Here is a 27,249-nt window from a genome sequence, read left to right on the forward strand (position 1 = left end):
GCTATTTCACCAGTAGAAACATTGCAGGGAAAGTCTGGAGCCTTATGAGAAACAGATATGCCACCAAGACCACTCTATTAGCACCAAATGATTTCAGATTTCATTCTACAGAAATCACTTCAACAAGGGCCGCATATTTTTTATGCTGTAAATATTTTACAGGGGTCTGGGGTAGGGTGCCGCAAACTTCAAAACCCAGCTTTCCAAATCTCAAAATCTACATCAAAATCTGTGGTGTGGGTTTCCATTGTTTAGAGAGCTTTCAATAATCAACCCATATTCCATGAAAGTTTTAAGACTCTCCCCTACAGTCCTGCGTTTTAAACCATTAATCAAAGCACTGAAAATAGCACATGGAGAGAGTATTGTTCTCGGAGTGAGTCAGGAAGGGAGAGAGAGGTGGAAAATGAGAGAGAAACATTTCAAGTGTACCTAGAGACCGACAAGCATTCAACATTAATTATATTTTGGACACTCAGCCTAAGGACGCTGGAAAGGAAAAGGGAACAGAGCAGTTTCTTTGACTAAAGTCAGTCTTTACAGTACCTCTAAATCCAGGACAAATCCTCCTCTGGAATATTTTTCATGGTGAGCATCTTTCTTTCTGAACACACATATAATCAATATCCATCTCCAGTCTCTTTCCATCACAGTCTCCGTCTTATTTCGCCTGCCGCATTTCACAAAGGTCACCTGGAACTAATACACCTTAAATCTGTGGAACCAAAACACAAATTAAACACAGGTTCCTGAGGACATGGCTTTTAGAAGCGGAAAATATCTGTAAGATTGGACATAGATCTGTTTATAGCGGTGACAAACAATAATTGCGTTTCTTGGAAACACATTCCAGTCCCCTAAAGCAACATAGACAAATAAAACAAGCAAAAAAGTGAACAATTTGTTAAATTGAGAAACCACTACATTTGCATTCATAGGCTGGTGAATGCAAAATAACCCCAATTCATGATAATTAACATCCAGTTTGGACCCAGTGGGCGCATATGCAGGGGATTTATTGTGTCTAGTTTTGGCATACTGCCCGAGGCGCAGCTCAAACACAAGGCTAAGCAACTGTAAGAAAACAGCAGGTATTGTGGGAAGGTAGCCTATTAGAAATAGTCCCAACCCTGCTTTTGTTTTTCTGGCTCCACCTGTAAGAATCCTTAGCTGTCAGCAGTGCTGAATAATTCATGCTCTCTCAGGCATATACACACACACACTCCTGTGCCAGCATCAATCTAACAGTCTTAGACACTGAGGGCTCGTCCACAATGGCTGTGATCTTCATGCAAGTGACTCATCTGCTTTTCTGTTGAACAAAGACTTTACTGACTGAACACCATGTCAAGACTGTCATACTGAGTTCTAAAACATTTAAAAGTGTGTCAGCAAGATATTGACAATAAAGTTGTAAAGATACATTTGATTTAGTTCAAATAAAATAAATAAAATATTTAAAAGTGTGTCAGCAAGACACGGGGAATAAAGATACATTTGATTCAGTTCAGTTCAAATAAAATAATAAAATAAAATATTTAAAAGTGTGCCAGCAACATGTTGACTATCAAGATGTATGGGAATGAAAATACAATTGATACTATTTAGTTCGGTTAAAACTAGTGCTGTCAAACCGGTTAATCACGATTAATTGCATCTAACATATATGCGTGTGTGTCTGTACATGTATGTATATATATAAATGAATATATGAATGAATATATATGGTTGTATATGTGTGTGTGTATATATATATATATATATTATAAACAAACTTTTATGTCAGATGCGATTAATCAATTTGACAGCAATAGTGTATATACTGTGTACTGTAGATATACATTCACCTAAATGATTATTAGGAACACCTGTTCAATTTCTCATTAAAGCAATTATCTAATCAACCAATCACATGGCAGTTGCTTCAATGCATTTAGGGGTGTGGTCCTGGTCAAGACAATCTCCTGAACTCCAAACTGAATGTCAGAATGGGAAAGAAAGGTGATTTTAGCAATTTTGAGCGTGGCATGGTTGTTGGTGCCAGACGGGCCGGTCTGAGTATTTTACAATCTGCTCAGTTACTGGGATTTTCACGCACAACCATTTCTAGGGTTTACAAAGAATGGTGTGAAAAGGGAAAAACATCCAGTATGCGGCAGTCCTGTGAGCGAAAATGCCTTGTTGATGCTAGAGGTCAGAGGAGAATGGGCCGACTGATTCAAGCTGATAGAAGAGCAACTTTGACTGAAATAACCACTCGTTTCAACCGAGGTATGCAGCAAAGCATTTGTGAAGCCACAAAACGCACAACCTTGAGGCGGATGGGCTACAACAGCAGAAGACCCCACCGGGTACCACTCATCTCCACTACAAATAGGAAAAAGAGGCTACAATTTGCACGAGCTCACCAAAATTGGACAGTTGAAGACTGGAAAAATGTTGCCTGGTCTGATGAGTCTCGATTTCTGTTTAGACATTCAGATGGTAGAGTCAGAATTTGGCGTAAACAGAATGAGAACATGGATCCATCATGCCTTGTTACCACTGTGCAGGCTGGTGGTGGTGGTGTAATGGTGTGGGGGATGTTTTCTTGGCACACTTTAGGCCCCTTAGTGCCAATTGGGCATCGTTTAAATGCCACGGCCAACCTGAGCATTGTTTCTGACCATGTCCATCCCTTTATGACCACCATGTACCCATCCTCTGATGGCTACTTCCAGCAGGATAATGCACCATGTCACAAAGCTCGAATCATTTCAAATTGGTTTCTTGAACATGACAATGAGTTCACTGTACTAAAATGGCCCCCACAGTCACCAGATCTCAACCCAATAGAGCATCTTTGGGATGTGGTGGAACGGGAGCTTCGTGCCCTGGATGTGCATCCCACAAATCTCCATCAACTGCAAGATGCTATCCTATCAATATGGGCCAACATTTCTAAAGAATGCTTTCAGCACCTTGTTGAATCAATGCCACGTAGAATTAAGGCAGTTCTGAAGGCGAAAGGGGGTCAAACACAGTATTAGTATGCTGTTCCTAATAATCCTTTAGGTGAGTGCATTTATACACGTCACCGAATATATAAACAGTATATTTACACATTTTTATGTTAGATGTGATTAATCGCAATTAATCGATTTGACAGCGCTAGTAAAAATAAGTTAATTTAGTTTAGTTTAAAAATAAATGAAATGAAATAAAATATGTTGAGTTCAATCAAGTGGTGTTTGGTAGGGCAAATGATACGAACAGACAAATTAAATTGTGAGCTATAAATATTGAAGTAGGGCTTGAACCAGCATAGCAACACGCTAAAAACACACTGAGCACCTTAGCAACCACATACTCTATTCTCTAGTCACACTGACAAATACAGAAGTACATTGTGATGGCCACTTCTGTTTCTCTGTACAGCTGCTGAAACGGCTGTCTTTCTTTGGTCCGGCGGTGGAGGATAAAAGCTGTTCTCCTTCCTGTCCTCTCAGCACGCCTGCCATCTCTGAGGGTCAAAGCCAACATCTGGAGACATCTGCTTCACTCAGCCTTTACTTCATTCACAATATAATGGACATTGGTGCCTTTGAACACTCGCATGATGATTTTATGCAATAGTGTACAAATGACAGACATTTCGGCTAAGCGAACAATACATATACGCCTTTGTACATCTTACAAAGCACTTCAGCAGCAATAGAAGGATTAAAAATCAATCCTGTTCGCAAATCAGCTGAGTCAAACTCCCAGAAGGCATTGGTTTACACGTCCAAACCACTCACGACTGCATAATTGATAATGGAGCATCATCACCGTGAGGTCATATATGCAAAACAACAACGTTCTCGCTCCCTTTCTGGTTCTCATTGATGGATGTGCCCTGATACCCCTCTTCCCACAAATCAATGCTTTCTCACTCGCTCATATTCCTATGGCTGGAACAATGCAGCCATCCTAGACTCAATATGTGCCAAGGAAACTGTATGTCCATCCATCATCTGATCTGGCAGTGTGAACGCAGCCTGATTTCCATAAACACACACAGACAGCTTCCATCTGCTTCCATCTGTATCCCTCCATTTAGACGCCAAACCGTACGCTCCATAATTAATCTCAGGCCGAGCAAGGAGCCACTAGCAAACACACGTAGCTGTAGTCTTATTTGTGATGTGAGAGCAACAACAAACGAGGATGGATGTCTAAGAGTTTTTTTTTTGCGTCTTCACATGGAGCCTGACGGAGAATCCCTTGGCCAGTGTCCAGCACCCATCCTCCGTTGCGGTTCTCTTATCCATTGAGGCTCCATTAAAACCCCAGAGCGAGATAATCAGACCCCTCCCAAACACCAATTAACAAGCATTCAGCCCAGTGGCGCAACACTCCAGCACGGGCCAAGAAATCTGCAGTGTCTCCAAACAATCTCTCATATTTCACTATGTGAAATTAATAGACTCATTAAATAAGCTCATACAGTATTACATGGGATGCACCGATCTGAAAACTATGGCCGATACCCATCATTTTTTATATTTGCAAGCCGATAACCGATATATTGGCCGATAAATCTAAATCCAAATAATTATATAATTTTTGAGAGCCTGATTACAAAAACAAGTCTCACCATTAAAATACATGTCCCAAGCACACAATTATAATGTTCTTATTTTAATGTTATGTAGCCTGACAGACTTGCGCTATATGTATGTTGCACTTAACTGTGTATGTTGTATTTTCCTTTTTTTGAAGTGATTCCAAACATAATTTAAGCAATTCAAAAACATCATGGCGAACCTGAAGTGTCTCAGCTGAAGGAAATAATTCAATATTTATCTGCTTTAATATTTTGACCAAATTTTCTTATCGGGCCGATAAAGATAACATTAAAAATGAACATATATCGGTTGATAGTGATATGGTGGCCGATATATAGGGCGTCCCTAATATATATGTCTGTGTATATATATGTGTGTGTATATATATGTGTGTGTATATATATGTGTGTGTATATATATATATATATATGAAGAGTTCAGATGCAAAAGTCTCTAAGTGCCATCTGAAATTTTCTTCTAGAACGATCATTTTTATCAAGCTCGTATATTTAAGTTCAATAATTTCACTTAAACGGCAACGCAAATTACCTATTAATTGTTATTTAAGTGAAATTACTTAACTTAAATATACAAGCTTTATAAAAATGATCATTCTAGAAGAAAATTTCAGATGGCACTTAGAGGCTTTTGCATCTGAACTCTTCATATATATATATATATATATACACACACACACACATATATTTTTAAATGTAATTTATTCCTGTGATCCCATACACAAAAGAAATATATTTGAAATATATTTTGGAATATATGCAAATATTTGAAATTGGCCCAATAAATATATTTCATACTTATATTTCATATATTTTTGTTATATTTCAGAATATATTTCAATGTATTTGGAATATATGCCACATATATTTTTGACACTTTTGGGGACCCATACAGAAAAAAATACATTGAAATATATTCTGAAATATAACAAAAATATATGAAATATAAGTATGAAATATATTTATTGGGCCAATTTCAAATATTTGCATGTATTCCAAAATATATCCTGAAAATATATTTCTTTTGTGTATGGGATGGCAAAGCTGAATTTTCAGCATCATTACTCCAGTCTTCAGTGTCACATGATCCTTCAGAAATCATTCTGATATGCTGATTTGCTGCTCAAGAAACATTTTAAAATACATCAAAACACATGATCAATAGCAGTTCACTTCCTCAAGTAAAATATAGTTCATAAAAAAAGATTTTTTTTAAGTACAATAAACTGAAGTCCACATGAACTGGAACCAGTTCGTAGATACACACTGAATTTTGAAAAACATTCACACCAACCAAAATAAACCAAACTCGGCTGTCAAACCAGACTAAAAGCTCTAGTGTGATGGTGATTTATAGAGTAGCTAACTTAAAGAATAGATGTCCTGTAGACACATATAGGTGGACATGAGCCTGGTGAGTGTCTCAGCAGGTGGAGGCTTCAAGGTCTGACATGAGGGAGTGATCTGTTTGACAGGTGTTCAGGACTGAGGGTCACTCGGGTACAAGCCCCACCATCCTGAAGCTTAACTACAGTCATTCATCACCGGAGGGACAAACAACAAAGCGATGGCACACTAAACTGGCCTAAATCTTCCAAGAAAGTAATTTATCTTTTAAAACTCTCTGGTCTGAGAGGGTAAGGAAGTTCTTTGTGCTTCTTATCATGACCCCAAACATCATTACTCAACGTCACCTTGCTCTTGTAATGGAATAAAGCAAGAAATCTTAACCAAAGCTGATCAATGTTACCGAGTCAGATAGTCTGTGAATGTCCTACTTCCATCCAATTATGTGGCATAACACTCTTCCTCTTACAACTTTGAAGCATATGTGCTAATGTAACACTTAAATGCCCTGTGAAATTGGAGTTTTGTGGCCTTCAGTCCATCTTTGAGGGAATGTGCTAATGTATTTTGAATGAACAGATGAAATATTATACTGTGTGTATATATATATATGCTGGCAGCCATTTTGAGACACAAATGTGTGTGTTTTATGTGTGGGGGAGATGAACAGCTTATTGATTCTTCTGAAATACTACTTAGACATGCAAATTTATGAAGCCAGCTTTGTGATTTCATGACTTAAAGACTCCAAGAAAGGATTTCTTTCCCATATTGGTGTAACCCATATATAATAAAGTATATAATATATAATAAAGCTATAAAATATGTCCAATAACTAAATCCTGTTTGTTAGGGTTACACCAACATAGGAAAGAAAACCTTTCTTGGAGTCTTTAAGTCATGAAATCACAAAGCTGGCTTCATAAATATGCATGTCTAAGTATATTTCAGAAGAATCAATTAGCTGTTCATCTCCCCCACACATAAAACACACACATTAGTGGCTCAAAATGGCTGCTAGCATAAAAGAGCCTTGATATATGTGCATATATTTAATCAATTTTATTACCCTACCCTCAAAATTTCCCAATAAATGCTTTGCAGAACCACACTGGAGCTCTGAGTCCTTAATGCGCACAATAAAATGCTCTCTAAAGGGCTGATTAAATTCAAAACTGTATCAGGAGGCGGATCACATGAGCTTCACTCTGCACTCCAACTGGTAATCATCAAATCCGAATACTGTGCATTAGCATAAAGTTAACCTGTCGCTCTTGTTGTCTCAAATCCTAACCTCATTGGTCGCTTTGTCGCTGCAAAATCACTGTCAGTGTTAACACCCCTCCAATAGTTCCTCCTCAGGAAAATCCTTTCCTACCAGATGGAATAGTTTGGAAAAATGCAAAAAATCCAAGACTTTTCCCGAAAGCATAATCCATCTAAAGTCACAATGATTAAATACACAAAGTGTCACCTTTATCCTCTTGAGCGGCTTCATCCAATCACAACTCACGCTAGAATTCTACCAACTATTGACATTCCAAACAAAACAGACACTCCGACGTGTGCCAATTCCCTCAAGGTTTAAGCACCAGTCTCCGATGGAGGCCGTCGCCTGGTAGATGAAGAGGTGGGGGAAGATTTTACGTGAGTTTTCTCTGTTCTACAGGACATTTCAAAAGAAGAGTGGACAATGTCATGGTTAATTTCCTGCGGGTTCTTGCCTCACACATCTGGCTTTGATAAACAGCTGGCTAACGGGGGCTATAAGAGGATTTTTTTTTTTTTTAGGGTGGGAGACTGATATGAGCTGACTGCAAAGCTTGGCCCACAAACCTAATCTTTAGAAAGCACTTTAAGACAGTTTGAGTGATTTCAGGCCAGTTTGTTTTTTTGATGCCTTCTCTTTTCTCTGCAATTCAGTCCAGCTCTCCTTGCGGTTCTCCTGCATATTCATTATAATCCAATCAAACTGACCTCAGCTCTCAAATGCAATATGATGAGGTTGATCACTTAGTGCTTGGACACACACATCTGCTTATACAGTTAGCAGTCTACAGAAGCTACATATCATGAACCCAACGGAAAGGAGAGCAGGATTAAATCACATGAAGAGTAATAACCTATAGTTGGCAAAATGTTGATTACCACAGGCATTTAATTCAACTCGTCTCAGCGTACTGCAAATTAGCGTTTAATATTTTAACTACCACAAAATATAACCACAGTACTTGACCATCGCTTGTGTTAGTACAAAATATATATGATAACACACACACATATATATATATATATTACTGGACAACATGCCACAAGACATAAATTGCAATGAACCATGACTAACTAAAAAACTACTTTACGTTTCTTCAGGGTAGCTGTGTATCATTGAGTTGGTTGTGTCTCTGGTCAGCATCACATCACACCATTAGCTTCTTCATATCCAGACCGGCTCTGGCTGCTCTTATCATCCACACTTATCGCTCCATTGGCTGCTCTACAGCTGTGAAAGCCTAACATTTTCCCAGATGAGCTCTTTATATATAGATTTCACTCTGTTCTTCTTATACCTGCGGAAAAACCAGAGCAAAGTGGATAGGGGGTTATTTGGTGCCTTAGTGCTCTGACACTGAAAACCACAATACTCTCAGTTATTATTTTATTCTTGAACACAATCTGCTGGGAGTTCCTGCGCCAAGGTCAAGATGGATCTAGATGCTTCCATTAAAGTCTCAGATGATACGCTCACAGACAGCATGCTGTCTATCGCATTCTGTAGACAAAAATTGCAATGGACTCGCTCCAATCTGGCTGGTTTTATGCCAGTTTCATTGGAACTGTTGGGAAACAAAATGCTTTTACAAGGTACTAGTAGGCTGCTAAACTGAACACTTCTAAGAAACGAACTATAGTTGCTAGTTAGTCACTGTTAATTATCATTGAAAACAATCTTTGCAGTTCCTTGCATTTGTATGTTACAATGTTACATGTTACAGTGTAATTATATATTTATGTACCGAGTAATAATAATTCACTACATGTACTTACTATAGTGTTAGGGAAAGGATTAGGGCTTGGTTAGGCTAAGTTGCATGTAATTATGCATAATTTATAGTTATTTCTACAGTAACTACATGTAACATGTAACAAGGACACTAAAATAAAGTGGGTAACACTTTATTTTACAGTGTCCTTGTTACATATGTTACATGAACTTACCATAGTAATGCATAATTACATGCAACTAACCCTCAACCAAATCCTAATCCTACCTTAACCCTATAGTAAGTACATGTAGTTGCTTAATATTACTCAGTACTTAAATATATAATTACACTGTGACAATGACACCTTAAAATAAAGTGTAACCATAAAGTGTTACCCCCCCAAAAAATCATAAAGTTCTTTCAATGGGTGTCAAACAGGGTCCTGCACCACAATACACATTAATATAGCCACAAAACCTCAACATTATGGGCCGGTTTCACAAACAAGGCTTAGATTAAACCAGGATTAGGTCCAAGTTCAAATAGGGCTTTTAAGTAGCTTTTATAAAAGTGCCTTAGAAAAAACATTACTGATGTGCATCTTGAGACAAAACAACAGCACTGACATATTTTAAGTTATGTCAGTGCAAGTTGCTTTCAGTTCAGACAGCTCAAACATGCATTTTAGTTTGGGACTAGCTTAAACCTTGTTTGTGAAACTGGCCAAATAAGTGTGAACTTGAGATTAGTGTGACAAAATAGCTATTAACCTTGTCTGTACTAAGTTATATCCAGTTTTCCCAAGTCAGGATTAAATAAAAGGCGGTAAACCTGCAACTTTCACACAGCGCACGAATAAATCAGTAAGTCGCGGTTTACATGGAGCACCATAACCAGCTGTTTATCTGCGTTGAAATATAGTCCCACCAATGAAAGTATGATTCAAAAATTAACTTTACCACTCAAATAGCACATAGTTTTGTATTAATAGAAGCTTTAGTGCTTTAACTAAAATATAAGCACTTCTGATTTGTTTTCAGAGTAATGGCCATGCAATAACTGTTCTTATTACTTTTGGAAGGACAGAAATTCGGATTACAGTCTATACATTTTCCAATAATTTCACTTTTAGTGAATATTGGTCTATTATTAGCCAAAACTGTGGTTGATTCTAGGCCAGAAGAGCAGTAAAATGGACCAGACTTTATGGCGATAGTCAGAAGTCTGGTTCAACGAGACTGCTTCCACTCATTCTCCCAGACTTTATCATGTCTTGAGTGCTGAAAAGGAAACAGGATGCTTATTAGACAGGCATCATCAGTGCAGGATACTGCAAAGCAGCATCTGATAGCGGATATCTCTCTCTATCTCCCCCTGTAATGGGAGAAACAGCAGTCTGAGACTAATGATGTGAAAACCCTCTCTCATGAAGTAATGCACTGCGCTGCCATTACCATGACAGAGAACATCCCTGTTCAGACAGAATCAGCCCGACAGCTGACGTCAACCTGGGGAGAAATCCGTTAAAACTATATTTAAAAAAAAAAGTTCAATTAAAAGGATTTGTTTAAAATTTATTTGTATAAAAAGTGTACAATTACAATACATATGGTTTTATTTAACAGTGATGCTAAGTGATGATAAGAGACAAGAAAAAAGTTCATTATATCTCTTGTCATCCAACTATGAGCGTCTGTAATGTTAATAATTTAGAACATCAAGAACATCTCATTCCTTTCAGGCACTTAGCGGTTTCCTGGCAGAGAGGTTTCATAGGGTCTTCGCTGTTAAAACACATCATTAGCAGAAGAGTCTGTGTCTCCTTCAACAGAGCTGAGGCTGACGGACTCTTGATCCTGTTTGGCAGAGGGCAGCCTCACTGACATCACTCTGACATCACTTCCTCTTCCGTCTGTGTGCAGAAACATATCTTCACCTGTGGGGATGGAAACGACATTTGAATGCAAAAGCATTGCATAAACAAGATTTCAATAGTAGAAATGATTTGAGGTCACTAAGATTTTTTTTTTAACAAAATACTTTTATTTCGCAAGGATGCATTAAATTGATCACAAGTGACAGGAAAGATATTTATAATGTTACAAAAAAAAGTTGTAAAATGAAAAAAAATAATGCTGCTTTTGAACTTTTTTATTAAAAATGCATCAGTTTCCACCAAAATATGACGCAGCACAACTGTTTTCAGCATTGATAATAATGAATGTTTCATAAGCAGCAAATCAGCATATTAGAATGATTTCTGAAGGATCATGTGACAATGAAGACTGGAGTAATGATGCTGAAAATTCAGCTTTGCCATCACAGGAATAAATTATTTTAAAATAAGATTATTTTAAAGTAATAATATTTCTTGTATTCTGTGTATAATAAATGCAAATATAATATAAAAGCTATATATGCTACATTAAAGCTAATAATTTCAGCCTTTATGAACACTTGCATCCTATGAGAACACAATCCAAATGCTCCATTTGCTAAAATTCAGACATTTCAATGCAATTAAGTCATCCTATTAAGCCAAAATAATGAGGGCTTTCCAGTTAATGACACACAGAATAGGACTGTGAACCCATCATCCGAACACACTGACATCAGCTGCTTATTAGGATCTTTTATAACCGTCACATTGGCCTGGCGGTGACACACTTACACACACAAGCAAACACTCATCAGTCATTTCCTCTGTATTTTGGGGGGCAGCAGGCAGAGGCTGGGTGGGCATTTACCCCGACCAATGGGGCGTGCAGAAGAGGAAGTGTGAGTGAACAGAGAGCCTCACGGGACCGCCGGGCACACACTGATGGAGATCAGCAGGGAGCTCACATTCAGACTCACACACACACACAGACATACAACAGAGGAAGATGCTCTTTCCTGTGTGTTTTCTCAAGCTGTTAAGGAATTGTCACTGGTGAGGAAAATGAATCTGTATCGCATAAAGGGAATAGGCCTGTATTCTACACAAGTTTTATTTTTGTCCTTTTGTTGCACTGCTGTACCTATTTAATGCATTTGTAAATAAAACATATTGATATATTCACAATGATTTAAATTTATAAATATGAGATTTATGATCATATGAGACTACTTTCACAATCCTCCTTTGTCTTGCATGAGAATGTTAAAACTCGTTTTAATGGCATCTGACTTAAACCTCAAAAAAGGCAAAAATTGTGTGTGTGTATCATGTGTGTGTGTTAGTAAGTATAAAACATATTATATACAGTATATATTCTTTTTTAAATAATACTTCATTTTATTTTTTTGTTATCTGTATTTATCTTTACCAGACTCTTGACAATTATATATATATATATATAAAACAGTTGTTCTGGTTCTCGAATCTGATTGGTCGATAGCCTTTACCAGCCGTGGAATATTCCCCCAGTATCAGCACTGAAACTGTTTCACCATTTGTCTCAGTCTGCTTGCAAAATTTCTGTGACTGTCATGACGGACAAGCAAACCACCATTATTTTACAAATACTACTGTTACTGTGTCACACAATGTAGTTTTAAGAGTTTTTCAGGCGAGAATGTAGATATTTAGACCTCAAATACGATATATGGAGAAAAATATATAAAAAAGTATTAATTACATAATATAACTAATATATACTGTATATGTATACTGCATATACATGTATACTGTAGATTCATGCATGCTAAAGGCTGAGGTGTAGATATAATTTTTATGTGGCTCATCATATATTAATCTCTTTGTTTTTGTGACTTCTGGAAGGACATTTTTGTAGCTTAGTATCAATAAAAATGTGTACAGGTTGGAGAGGGAGTATGTTGAAATACACCTATATAGTAAATCAAATTATTTTATTTCAAAGGAGCAAGGAAAGTAATGTTTTCCATGATATGTCTCCTTTAAACATATCTTCTAGTATGCTTTGATCTACAAAACATAATTTAAAAGGCAGAACATTTACTAGGAGACCTAAAGAGATTTTTTTTTACAATGGGCCTCTCCCGTAATTTCCCTCCCACAAATATTGAGCTTCATTGCCTTGGACAGACTGAACAGCCAGCACATGGTTTTACTGGAGTGTGTTCAAAGCAAACTGACACAATCAGATTCGTTCAATAGATGATTAATAAAAGCCACTTCACACCCCACGCTTGAATCATAACCTGGATATAATAATAAAGAAAAACACCCACAGATCTAAACATCTGATATGGATCGACTATTATAACGAGATCATGAGGTGATGCACTTCCACGTGGAAAATATGGACTCGTCATAATTTGGACTGTGATTTGTCTTTTGTCTGTTGCCAGCACTGGCAAAATAACCTGAACAAGACACAAATAAAAAGCCAATCAGCACAAGCATAGTCAGAAATGTGGCAACATGCTTATTAAAGGGTCTGTACACCCACAAATTAATATTGTCATCATATACTTATACTGTCTTTCCAAAAACTGCATGACTTTCTTTTTCCAGGATGTGACTGTGAAGCTTTAATTTCGATGGTTTATACACTTTCTTATTCTTTAAACACTTTATTTTGATGGTCCACTTTAGACATCCTACTAATTATAAGTAACTTTGCAACTACGTCAACTAACTCTCATTAGAGTATTAGTTGACTTTAGTAGACTGTTAGGTTAGGTTAAGTTGACGTACTTGCAAAGTTACTTATCATCAGTAGAACGTCAAATCAAAATGAAGTGTTAGCAGACATTAAGCAGACAGTCTACTAATACTCTAATGACTGCTAGTTTCCATGCATTTTGCTCTTTAGCAAAAAGTAGCCTGAACATTCTGCTTGAGTACATGAGTGTGTTCACTTTTGGGTGAACTGTCCCTTTAAAACATTGTGAAGAGCCTGAAACTCATTCACAATGGAAGCGATGACCTTCATCTTGTACTGTAAACTACTGAAAAAAGAGAAGACTGAATAAGTAATGTTATTTCACACATTATTCAAAGGTAAAAGACCCTCGGCATGTTTGTTTGCTGTAGTGTGTCTTTATGGCCGTCTGCAGTGAACACGGCCTCTGTGGAGCAGATGGGCCAGGTTTGGCACAGATCCTTGTTGGAAAAGCCTATGGCCTGCAAACGCTACAGACTGACTACAACACCTCAGGGTGGAAGGGAGAGCAAATGAAGGCAGTGAAAGGGAAAGAATGAAAACAGAAATATACAGATGAAAAGAGAGTGGGACTTTATCCACCAACAGAAATAAAAACTTCTTTTAAGTTACATGTTCATTTAAGCCGCCCTGAGCTATTCATACCCAAGCAAGCATGATAGTGGGTGTCATGAATCAGTAAGCAGCATTCAATGAACAATACAAAAATAAGTCTAGACTGTGTTAAAAATGAGAGTAGCAGATGAATATGAGAAACTGCCAAAAAAAGGGTAACACTTTTATTTTAGGGTTCAATTCTCGCTTATTAGCATGCATATTACTAGCATATTGGCTGTTTATTAGTACTTATAAAGCACATATTAATGCCTTATTCTGCATGACCATATTCGACATCCCTTAATTCTACCCAATATAACCTAAACACTACAAAAACGTCCTTACTAACCATTAATAAGCAGTAAATTAGTTTATTGAGGCAAAAGTCATAGTAACTAGTGAAAAAGTGTTCCCCATACTAAAGTGTTATCAAAAAAAAAAGAATGCCAGTATTTTCTAGAATCATTGCCTAAATGCAGCAGTGTGCAATTTCCGCAAACAACACCGCAAACAAACAATAAATACATTAGACAAACAGGCTATCAAACAGGTCCCTTCCACCCAAATAAAGAAATAAAAGCAACTCATGGAACAACATGAGGATGAGTAGATGATGACAGAATTTTCCTGTTATGATTTAATTTTCTGTGCGGGCATTAACACACATTCACCTCTCTGTGAAAAGACCTCGACTGCGCAGCCAAGAACATCACACTTGAGTCGAGAGGCAGACCTGGCTGAAGACTACAGGGACGTCAGTGTGTTGGGACATTCTCAGATTGTTGGGATTGGAGAATTTAATAAGAGGCTTTGAAAAGATATCAGTACAAATCTTCACAAATAATAATTTTCTTTAAACATACAATCTCAGGACGATGGCTTCTAACGCAAAATGGAAGACATTTACATAATTGTACTCTGCGGTTGGGGGTTTAAAATGGATTGAAACCAAGCAAAACATAAAAATGCATTTGCCTAAAATTTCTGCATATCCCTGGAGAATTTAGGTTTGGAACACAAATCAAACCATTGCAACAATGGGATAATTGTCTTACTTTAACTCTGACATTCTGAACAGTGCTGTTGGTCACTCAGATGTCTTTTTTGAAATATTCCTGAAAGCCAAGGGTCATATGGGGACATGATAAAAAAAAAAAAAAAATAGATGTTTTTTAAAGGAACAGTACACCCAAAAATGAAAGGAATAGACTAAAGGTCTATTCATACTTGTAGTTCGGTTCTCTTGGTTCTTTTGGTCTGAACCAAAAAAGAAAATTTAGACCTGGTTTGCTCAGCGTTCACACTGCCATTTTTAACACTGAACCTAAAAATACAAGCGTGTACATATGGTGTTTTTTTTTTTTTTTTTTTTTTTACCAGCTGAGAAGTCATGAAGAGCTTATAAGATGTGTAAAAGAGTCAAAAAAGCGCCAGAAATTCATCCATTGCACACATAAATGAAGATCTGCTGCAAGGAGAGACAGCAATTCCTGAAAAGTTGGGTTTCAGTCCGATTGTTTGGTGCGCACTAGGGTTCGGATGGCAGCGTTCACACTAACAGAGCAATTGCACCAGGGTTCATTTTAATTGAACCAATCCTGCCAAGTGTGAACATCATACCCTAAAAGTGCATTAAAACATTCAAATGCGCCATGATTGCCCATGTGAACCAATGCTGTTTAGCTTCACTGATCAATCTGGCAAAACAACATCCAGCTTTGGAAAACCATGAGGGTGAGTAAATTAGAAAATTTTCATTTTTGTACAAACTATGCTTGTAAAATGTCATGTTCATCTAGTTCTACACAAAAACACACCTAAAAGGATTAAACATGCATTACAAAAAACGTTCTAAATACTGCATTAGTACAACTAGAGGCACTTTTTGGCTTCTGTAAGACAAATAACCGATACTATAGATCCATTAGGGATAGTACTTTCTTTCAAAAGACAAACACCCTAAAAGCTCCATCACTTATTCATGCTTTTGCAATTTCTATACTTGCACAATACATCTCAGTATGTCGGCATCGGTGTCTAGTCTCTTCTAGGTCCTACTTACTCCTCACGTAACAGTTAAAACATGACAAGTCTTTACTAAGTGAGCAGCAGATGGGAGTGAGCTATCTGAGATGAGAGCTGACCGCTCACCAAGAAGAAAAAACAGCTGCTTTAGTTTTATGCAGAAGAAAAAAAAAGTCATACAAGTTTGAAAGGACATGAGGGTGAGTAAATGATGACAGAATGTTCATTTTTGGGGTGTACTATCACTTTAAATCTCAGACTAGATTCAGAACTGATTGGTATCTGTCTTTGTAAAGGACCAGGTGGTAAGGTCAAACCTTATCCGTCAGCACAGCTTTAAAATAGTACACTATGGACAATAAAAGCTCAGCTGAAAGAGAAGAGCATGCTCTTCAGAGATGGGGAGAGTAACCAAGTGCTTCAGAAACCCCAATCTTTCAACCAGGGATCCAAAAAAACAACAAAAACAGATGAATACATGCCAAATAAAGGCACAAACCTGACTCAATTTGGGAATGCACTTATTCAAGAGAAATGAACCATTGTGAAAAAATTACTTTGCGTTAAGTAAAATTGCGTTAAATACACAAACACAGTTTCAAACCTCCTCTAAGACACCTGCAAACACTTAACAGAGTTCTACACCCCGTTCCAAACTCTCAGGATGGACAGATAAGTCAAACTACTTCACTCTGTCTTTTCTCTGCTCTCATCTGGCTGCTTATAAATTTGGGAGTGTCAAGAATGAAGATGTCTGGCAGAGTTTTACAAAGCCTCTGGAAAGGTCTCTGTGTTGTACTGTGTGAAATTGCTCTTCACCAACAACAACCAGTAAAGAATTTAAATAAGGGGAAATGAGATCAAATGAAGCAAATCAAGTCTGAGGCATTTACACTGATACATATGAAAACAATCAAGACATACCAAACAGTTTACACAAATACCTTTCTCGTTGTCCCCAAAAAATGTGTCATCTGAAAGTCTTCTCAGCTGCGGGAACTCTGAGGAGAAACAAAGACAAGGGGAAAAATGAAACTAGCACAAAAACTGCAGTGACAGAGACTTTGACATTAGAAGACTTAAAAACAAATTATTAATGAAAACTATGAATAGTATATATGTGTGTGTGTGTGTGTATGTTTGTGCTCATTGGAGTAAAAAAAAACACTACTGTGTTTTGGGAAGAAATCTCAAACCGGCTCATCCTTCAGCATGAGGTGCACATAACATGAGCACAGCTGGGCTAGAGCTACAGAAACAAACAAACACACGCACGCACACACACGCACACACACACGCAGTTATACCCTCAACTCAGTTCCCCTAAAGGCATGACAATGAGTTAAAGAGAGGCATTCACCTTCAAACTTTCCCTGCTGCAAGCCAATGCCAGACACGTTTTAAAACCCAAACTTACAGGACTAGACTGGAAGGCATAAAACAAGAGAACTGTGGGCTTATTTTGGAAAAATGCTTTGTGAAATGTTCTTTATCCTCAAGCGAGGAACACAACAAATCAGTTAAACCGGTTCTTTTAGGAAGTCAAAAAGATACAGCAGAACGAGTCAGATTCATGAACAAATGATTCTTTTGAGCATTGTGATGAATCTCTAAAAAGAAGTCTCAAAAACTAACTAGCTAACTGACCTGAGAGCTTGTGAACTGGAATTGAATCTGGAAATCCAAGATTAATGACGGGAAATGACAGAACAAGTACAAAGATAGTTCATGAAACGATTGCTCAAACTAACTGAGATAGATGATGTTCTTTAATGTAAAGGAAGCGCTGACTACAGCGCTACAGTGTTAACAGCACTCAACATTCCTTCAGCTTTATGTACTTTCTTAGAGTGACATCACAGTACCGTTCCCATGCTCTAAAGAGAGCCGAGATAAATCATAAAAGGGTATGCAAGTTTAAAACAAGATAAATACCATACAAAGCTAAGAAACAGGGTGTGTGTTTAAAGAGTCGGTCAAGAGTTCTTTCTTTCATTCTTTCGCCAATGTGTCAAAGCGAGACTAATGGTCCATAAATTAATTATACCATCTTCCCTGCCTCATTTCTGTGGAACACAGCCCAAGGGTTGTTCCTAGGGATAAATGTCAGGTTGACTTTGATTTATAGGGATTTTTTCCACAGGTGGAGACCTCCTGACATAACCCTGTAGATCTGTGAGCCTCCGCGTTCATGAGGCCAGGTGGAGCTGGGGTCGTCCTCGGAGCATTTAAAACCCCATCAAACTTCCTATCCCCTAAAGACAGATTAAGTCAATCAAAGCCTTCAATGGCTCTTAACTAATCCTTTTCTTTGGGCTTGTTTACAGCACCGCTCAGAAAAGCCGCATGGGCCGTCGATTGAAGCATTGTGTTGCAAAGCGCCGCCCACCACCCATGTCCCCCTTTTCCATCAGTCCCGACCTCAGAAACAAGAGCAGCGTTGAATACAGGGAGTGCTAATTGAGAGTCAAGAGGTTATGACCTTTGGATGGGGTCCACGTGACCCCACCCTACACCCTAGAGAGGGAACTACGGCCTGGTTTGGGAGGGGCTTCTGATGTGGTTTCAGGGTCACGTGGAGCGTCCTCTCAGTAGATCCCACTGATAAAAAGAGACGGGGGCCGCTGTGTGAAGATCTAGCAGCAGGGTTGAGTTGGGATAGAGGGGGATTTGCATTCGGCCAGAGGAGCTTTCATCCCCCCTTTCTTGCTCTGTCCAAGGAGGGCTGGAGGGGGGTTTGTGGTGATGGGACAGCCTCTCAATGCTCCTTTCATCTGGATCTGCAGGAGAGGTTGGAACAGAGAGCTGGACTTAAGACAGCAGGCAGGACTCCCATGTGGAGAAGCCGAGCCGTAACCTCACACACAGGGGTCAAGGAGCCGAGAGGAGATAGGGTCATCGAGGCCACTGCTCAGGGCCAAAGATAGAGAGAGAGAGACCGAGGAAGATAGAGAGAGTGAAAGAGAACAGAGAAAGATCTTATCCGTCTTCATTTTGAGAAACCTCCCCCCCTTCTACCTCCAAGGGCTCTTTAAAAGCATTGGACACTGTATCAGAACATCACAAAGACAAGGCCACTGTTTAAGACCACTGTAGGCCATCAGAAGCCTTTTTATGTCACGGCGGCCAAGAGGTGAATCTCATGAAACCTGTCAGTAGCATGACCGGGGTCATATTTTACCCCAAAATGTAAACAAACAAATAAAAAAATCTATATGAATTCTCCTGAAATGTCAGCCTGAAAATCAACAGACTCATCAATATTAATAAAGTGATATAATGTTTACCAAATTAAAGGATTAGTTCACCCAAAAATGAAAATTCTGTCAGTAATTACTCACCCTCATGTTGTTCCAACCCCGTAAGACTTTCGTTCATCTTCGGAACACAAATTAAGATATTTTTGATGAAATCTGAGAGCTGTCTCACTCCTCCATAGACTTCCAGGTGACTGAAACTTGCCGGCCCAGAAAAGTTATTAAAGAGATCGTTAATATAGTCCAAGTGACTACAGTGGCTCAATCTTGAGTATATCAAGCGACGAGAATACTTTTTGTGCGCAAAAACAACAAAAATAACGACTTTATTCCACTATTCATTTCCTTCTATCTGGGCCTCGAGTTGGTTTACGTAGTGTTTTTGCGCAGCGCGTCTGTGTTACACGTCACCACGTAGGCTCACTATTGGCCGACGCTGGTCATGTGTGTCATACGTGGTGACGTGCACAGATGCGCTGCGCAAAAACACTACGTGAAAAGACTCGAGGCCCAGATAGAAGGAAGTGAATAGTGGAATAAAATCGTTATTTTTGTTTGTTTTTGCAACTTGGACTATATTAACGATCTCTTTAAAACATTTTCTGGGCCAGCAAGTTTCGGTTACCTAGAAGTCTATGGAGGAGTGAGCCAGCTCTCAGATTTCATCAAAAAGATCTTAATTTGTGTTCCGAAGATGAACGAAGGTCATACGGGGTTGGAACAACATGAGGGTGAGTAATTACTGACAGAATTTTCATTTTTGGGTGAACTAACCCTTTAAGATTACTAGCTGACAGCAATTAGAGTAGAAAGAAAGCTCAAAGTGTGGCGGGTGAACTTGGAATTTTCTAATGAGTGGAATGCAAAAAATAAAATAAAAATAAAATAGTGTTGTGAGATTATTTTCATGACAATTAAGCCCCCTTTCCCCTACATTTTCATTACCATAATGTACAAAAGTATATATATATTTTAAATTATAAGTATTAATGGATTAAGGCAATACAACATACTACCAGGATATACAATGTATAAATGGATAAATGTAACGAATTATTACAAAGAATTGATATATTTAATATATATTTTAATAATTTAATATTAATATATCTTTTTATATTGAAATCTGTATCAATTTCTGTCAATAATGAGAATCATTAATTGAGAAAAACAGAACTTACCAAATTATTATTATTTTTAAATCCATCCAAACATGCATGGATGAATATTAGTAATGTAAATTTGGGGAAAACATTCTTAAATGTCATGAGAATAATCATGTAAAATTAGTGCAAATTTTAAAAAGCTTAATTTTCTAGTAGCAAAATGTTATTTCTTATTTTGATTTTGGGGAGAAATGTGACCTAGATACTGGTATTATATTTTGCTTAATGATACAGCAAAATATATTTAGGAGTTGTAATCTAATATCTGCTGGATATCGGCCACCATCTGCTGGATCGATTATATTAGCCCAGCATAACTGGAGGGGTTAAAGAACGGCAACATGAATCTTCTCAAATACTCTCTCACAAACTTAGACCACAGCAGGACAACTAAACCTTGCTACAGAGGGATTTCGAAGCGTCAGTTTTCTGGCAACGCTGCATTATAATATATTAACACAACTTTTTCCATCCAGCAAAGATGCATTTCACAGGAGCCACGTTGATAGGGGCTTTCAAACGCATGAAAGAATAAAGCCATAGAAAGTGAACTGCTAAGGACACTCCTTTGGACTGCCTGTTATTTTTAGATAAGTAGGTTATTTGTCCCAAGAGGATCTAGGGGACCTTCAGAGACCGAGCCTCAAAAATGGCTAAGAATAAAAAAAACCTCATATGGACCAGTTTCAAAGCAGGTCAAACAGAAAGGTAAAATAATTGAGAAATCGGCTCTGCTCCAGAAAGAGCTCTGCCAGGCTGGCCTTTCTCTCGCCAAACTCTGATTTAATGAGGTTTCCTTCAACACAAAAGAAAACAACAGAAGTCCTTTTTCACTCACCCCGTCAACGATTACGTCTAGAATACTAAATTAAGTCTTATTTTTACACTACTCTGAACATACCGAAACAGACTAAAGAAAATAAGCAACAAACTGCCTTTATAAATTGGACTAAAATGATTTAATCGTTTAGCTAAGCAGCTGTAATGGTATAATAGTATATTTAAATGGTATAATGATAGTATTTTGAAATTTATAATGAAGAATTAAGATTGGTGATAAGCTTAATTTCTCACCATGAGTTATTTATAAATCTGGGGTTAAAGGGGTCAAATCACATTTGTACCAAAACATTCATAATTTAGTTTTTTTAACCACGTTCTCAACTCTCCCCTGAATTTCATTCTTTAAAACTATGCAAACACCCTCTCTGAATGCGTAATGAGATTGCCATTGCGTCCAATATACTGTGCATTTTTTATTTTCCATCCTTTAAAAAAGGCCTCTTTGTAAAAAGCTGCATTACATTATCACAGAATCACAAAACAATCGGATATGCATCACTCAAACTGTGAAGATCAGCCTGAAAGATTATGTTAATAAAAATACATTTTAGCTGCTCTTTTGTAATGTTTGGATCAAATTGACAAACTTTTGCAGCTTAGATTTTACTAGGGTGGAAGTTATGGAAGTTTCATTATGTTTTTCACTTCAACCTTTTTAAAATAATTTCTCATGACCACTTTAAGCATCACTATAAATACAAAAAAGCAGTTAGAAACCTTCCCACAGCTTGCACTATTCCAGAAAAATGTCATTTAGAGCAAAAACTAAGGGAAATACCAAAACTGCTTTGATATCTACAAACGCTTTTGACTGTCCACGCCCTTTCTTGATGTGTGTGTCCGCCAGCTGTACGTTAGATCTGTGTTCTCATGCAGCGCCACTTCCCACCGGCTCCCAACAACAACTCTATGATCGAGGCCTGGAATCAAGCAGACTTGAGGGAGATCACATGACATTTTACCTGAAAACTATTTACTATCTGGCCCAGCCAGCAAAGCGTTATATTGGCTTAGCACACCTTCAGAGCTTCGGATTTGGTAATTAACAGGCATGCCTTTGAAAAGTAAGCCGTCAGCTCCAATCAGGCCATTTGAGTCTGGAACGCTCCTCTGTTGAGGGCCCGCCGAGCGTATCGCAGGTATGTGGGGGCCTCGGCCCCGCAGGAGGAGCTGTAATCAGTGAGGGGTGCCCGGGTGGGCCTGTGGGCGAGCAGCCCGGACTCTCAGCCATCTGCGAACAGGACAGCATCTGTCCATAGAGCCAAAATTATCTGGAATGAGGGGGAGTGACGGAAAGGCATCTATGTGTGATTGAAACGTATCGCTGGCAAGCGCACACACACACACGAATCTGTTGCAATGCATGATGGGACATCCTTTTAGGAGAGAAACCCGGTAAACGGTAAATGTAACTTACAGTGATGCAAATAATTTACATACTAGTATATAAACTACATTACAAAAATTTGGGGCCAGTAATTTAAAATAACGATGCATTAAATTGATCAAAAGTGACATTTAAGATTTTTATATTGTTTTATTCATGTTTATTCATCAATGTATGTTGACCATCCTTTGGCTGGTGAAGAATAAGAGTGGAGTGGAGAAGGATAGGAAGAGCTTAGGTGTGGCAGAACTTGGACGTGATCATGTGACAGCACTGATAGATTCAAGATGCCGGTCTGTTCGTAGGGAATCGGGTGTGAGCCAGGATTTTGATAGGACACTGGGGTCCATTCCAGTACACCCGCAGGGAGGAGAGGGAGAGATGGAAGAAGGAGAGAGGGAGAGGTTGACAGGTTGGCAGTGAGAACAGGTCTGATAGGAAACAGATGAGTGGAGAGAGACTCATGACTGTCTGTAATCTAGCTGCAAACACACTCACCTATGATATAAAACACTGAGCCATGTCAAAGGGGCGAAACAATTAAATGAACCAGCATAAAATAAAGTTATAAGCCACAAGAAGTCATGCGTTACATCATAAAGCAGAGTGCCTTATTGCTGTTATATATATATATATATAAAAAAAATTTTTTTTTAAACTGGTTATGGTTTGCTCTATACCTCTACAGTTGATGATCGCTATTCAAAAAATGTATTAACAGCAAGGCAATGTGCCTATTTATTGGCCATCTATTTTTTTTAGGAATATAAATAAAACATAAAAAAAAAAAAAAAAAAAATAGAATAAAACACGTTTACTTGTACATAATAAATAATATATAAGAATAAATAAGTATATAATAAATATATATATATACACATACACACACACACACACACACATATACATATACATACAGTATATAATTAATTTATTTATAAATATCATGATCAGGATCTTGATCAGAATTCTCTGCATCATTACTCCAGTCTTCAGTGTCACATGATCCTTTGATTTGCATTTTCTTGTTCTTGCATGTTGAAAACGGTTGTGCTGCTTAATATTTTTGTGGAAACCGTGATAATTATTTTTTTTTTTTTTGGATTCTTTGATGAATAAAAGTGCATTTATTTAAAAAAGAAAACTTTTGTGACATTATAAATGATCAATGGAATGCTTTGTTGAATAAAAGACTTTTTAAAACTCCTAACCCCAAACTTTTGAACAGTAGTGTACTGTATATACAGCAATAAATAGCTTAGTTAAACCTGTCCACCCAAAAAGCAATTCATCAACTAATCACATCTGAGAAGCAAGTCATCTCTGCATCCAACGACAGCAGAATTACTCAGGAGACTGTAGTTTCCTGGAAAGTGGGCCCATGTTGGCCTGTGTCACGCAGGCGGACACACATCTGTCCATCTGCTCAGACAGCACGACTGTGGCTTCCACTCAGCCCATCATCAAACACAAACCCAAGCTGAAACCTCACGAAACCTCTGCGCACTGTAACGGGAGCGATCCCATGAAAGCCTGCTCCTCCACCTGTGAAAGCAGAGACGAGGCCTTCTGCCGCGTGGCTTAGCGCCGCTGCCTGGCTCGGCTGATCAAAGCGGGATGAGCCCCCCTCTTCACTCCGTCTGGCAGATGAGGAGAGTCAGGGGTGAAGAGGTGATGACTACTGGAGCGCACAGCCGCACTCAAACCCGGTTCATTTTCAAAAGTCTATCCCTCTCATCTCCACTCATCCATCTGTGAGGGGAACCTTATCTCTGCGCCTGATCTCACGCTTGACAGGATGAGACGGGGGCTGCGTGATACTCCTGCTGTAACATCTCCCAAAGCAAAGAGAAGTGAGAGTTTATAGTCTGTTAAGGAAAATGTCAATGTTTTCATTTCAAGCAAAAAAAAAAAAAAAAAAAAAAAATTGTACAGTGTTTAGGACAACAGGCTAAAAGCTGCAGTGAACAATTTCAAAAGCAATTCCAAAAATAATGGATGTTTTCAAACAGGTTGCCTAAAAACTGCCTTGTCTGCTATTGGTCAGATAAACAGATAGTTCCCGCCCCAAACTCATGCTATTGGTGGAACCAGAAGTTGTCATGCACATCAAGCCACTCAAACAAAACAAGCCACAGTTTACACTGTATGGAAAGTGAACCTGTGAACATTATTCACTGAAAATCTGCCACAGAAGAAACCACAGGGTTTGGAAAATGGTGGGAATGATGAGTAAAACTTAGAAAATTGAATGATATTCATTTAATATTCATAATATTCAAAAATAATAATATATAATATTCAAAAATTATATACACAAGCATTCAAAAGTTTGGGGCCAGTAAGATTTTTTTTCTTAAATTCACTTTTATCCAGTAAGGACTTATTAATAGACATTAAATGTAAAAAAAATATATATTTCTAATAAATACTGCTCTTTTACACTTTCTATTCATCAAAGTACCCTGAAGAAAAAAGTATCATGGTTTCTACAAAAATATTAAGCAGCAGCACAACTGTTTTTGACATTGATAATAATATGTTTATTGAGTAGTAAATCATCATATTAGAATTATTTCTGAAGGATCATGTGACACTGAAGACTGTAGAGAGTAATGATGCTGAAAATTCAGCTTTACAATCACAGGGATGAATTACATTTGAACATATATCAAAATATATTGGTGTACATAAAATACTGCAAAATCTTAACAACCCCAAACTTTTGAACAGTGTATAATATTCAAAAATATGATACGATAATATAAATATATATATAAAAATTAACCATTAAAATGTATATTCAATTAAAATATGATATGATAATATAAATATATATATAAAATTAACCATTAAAATTAATATTCAATTAATGAATATCAATTCATTAGGATTTTAGATGACCTACAATAATAACTGAATAAAACTACTGTATTTTGCCAGAAACTATGGTTATAGAAAGCACATGAGTCAGTAATATGACAAAACATGAAAAGCTGGTGATAAACACCATTTCCTGGACTTCAAGTCTTTTTCCGGGCCGCACTTGGCCAGTTGGCGTCAGTGGAAGAGGGCTCTCGTAACAGAAAGGCATGACGAGGAACTTCAAACATGCAGCGTCCAGAACAGACACAATAAAATGATATGCGTGGCCTGAGTGAGTGGCCTTCAGCAGCTGTTCAGACGCAGACATGTCAGAACAGCTGGACGGACTGACATCAGATTCTCAGCCTTCCTCAGATTACACTGGACAACTGGACGAGGGTTTTATTCTTAACTAGACACAAACAGCACAAACAATTACAGGCATTTAGAGCACTGATAAACATACAGAACAAGAAACTCTTAGCGTGCGCTGAAATAAGGACAAATCTTGATTCTATCTATCTATCTATATGTATCTATCTATCTATCTACATGTATCTATCTACATCTATCTACCTATCTATCTACATCTATCTATCCATCTATCCATCTATCCATCCATCTATCTATCCATCCATCCATCCATCCATCTACAGTATCTATCTATTGAATACCTACCTACCTACCAACCAAACAACAAACGATTTTAGAATATATGTAAACTGATCACTCTGTAGCACTTTCATTGCATTGCGAATATATTTAAATTGCACTATAAACCCAAACTTCAAGTAAAGGGGAACCAAGCTTCGTCTTTGCGAGCACATGCAATGCTCGGTGACTAACAGTGGTGCAATTTTACTGTGAACCATTACAACATCTAATACGGCATTGCAAAATCCTGTAACTTAGCAGCACTGAAGCCATAAAAGTCTTGAGAAGTGATCTGAGAGCTTTGTCCGCTGAACCCTGTGACAGTTGTGTTACAGCCGCTGTGACTCTGCAGGGTGGCGAGCCGTAACTGTGGCGTGAAATCGCTCTGCAGCATCTGCAGGTCAGGAGATGGGAAAACTTGATGGAGCGCGACGATAAACAAGAACTTGGCCAGGCGAGTTTCTGTCAATCAACGGCAGATAAGGAGTCAGTGTGGAACTACTGACAAACAGACCGACCACAGTCATCACTTGCCCATCTTACACAGACACTTGACACTGTCATACCACACCCTGCTGTCAAAACAAACCGTTTAGAGGAGAACTAGACAACACAGTCTGAATGCAAATCAAACTTTACATATGATACAGTCTTGTCTTACCAAAGTAACTGAAGTGTCTGCCAAAATATCATGGTTACTATTGTTATTTTTACTATGAAATATTAAATTATATTTGATATCTTCTTTTTGTTATGACAATGGTGGCTAATTTAAGAGTTTTACACATTCTGACGTAAATGCGCTGCTTGTCTGCAAAAGTTGCCACCATGATGCACAGGTTTTGTTGAAAAAAAAAAAGTTAGAAAAGGAAAAAAGAATATAAAAA

The 27,249-nt window shown here is 37.9% G+C and overlaps 1 protein-coding gene across 3 annotated transcripts in view; it reads right to left on the bottom strand.

Moving 5' to 3' along the window:
• Positions 1-10,483: 10,483 nt before the first annotated feature.
• Positions 10,484-27,249, bottom strand: part of kiaa0586 (KIAA0586 ortholog) — a 120,873-nt gene continuing 104,107 nt past the window's right edge. For all 3 annotated transcript variants that reach the window (XM_084393089.1, XM_084393088.1, XM_084393090.1), the window contains 2 exons: positions 17,135-17,191; positions 10,484-10,873 (listed from right to left, as the gene is read on the bottom strand). In XM_084393089.1, the coding sequence (XP_084249215.1) occupies positions 10,725-10,873; positions 17,135-17,191 (206 nt within the window). In that variant the 3' untranslated portion in view covers positions 10,484-10,724. The remainder of the gene's footprint in view (positions 10,874-17,134; positions 17,192-27,249) is intronic.

This window comes from Rutilus rutilus (genome assembly GCF_951802725.1).
Source record: "Rutilus rutilus genome assembly, chromosome: 21".
Lineage (NCBI taxonomy): Eukaryota > Metazoa > Chordata > Actinopteri > Cypriniformes > Leuciscidae > Rutilus > Rutilus rutilus.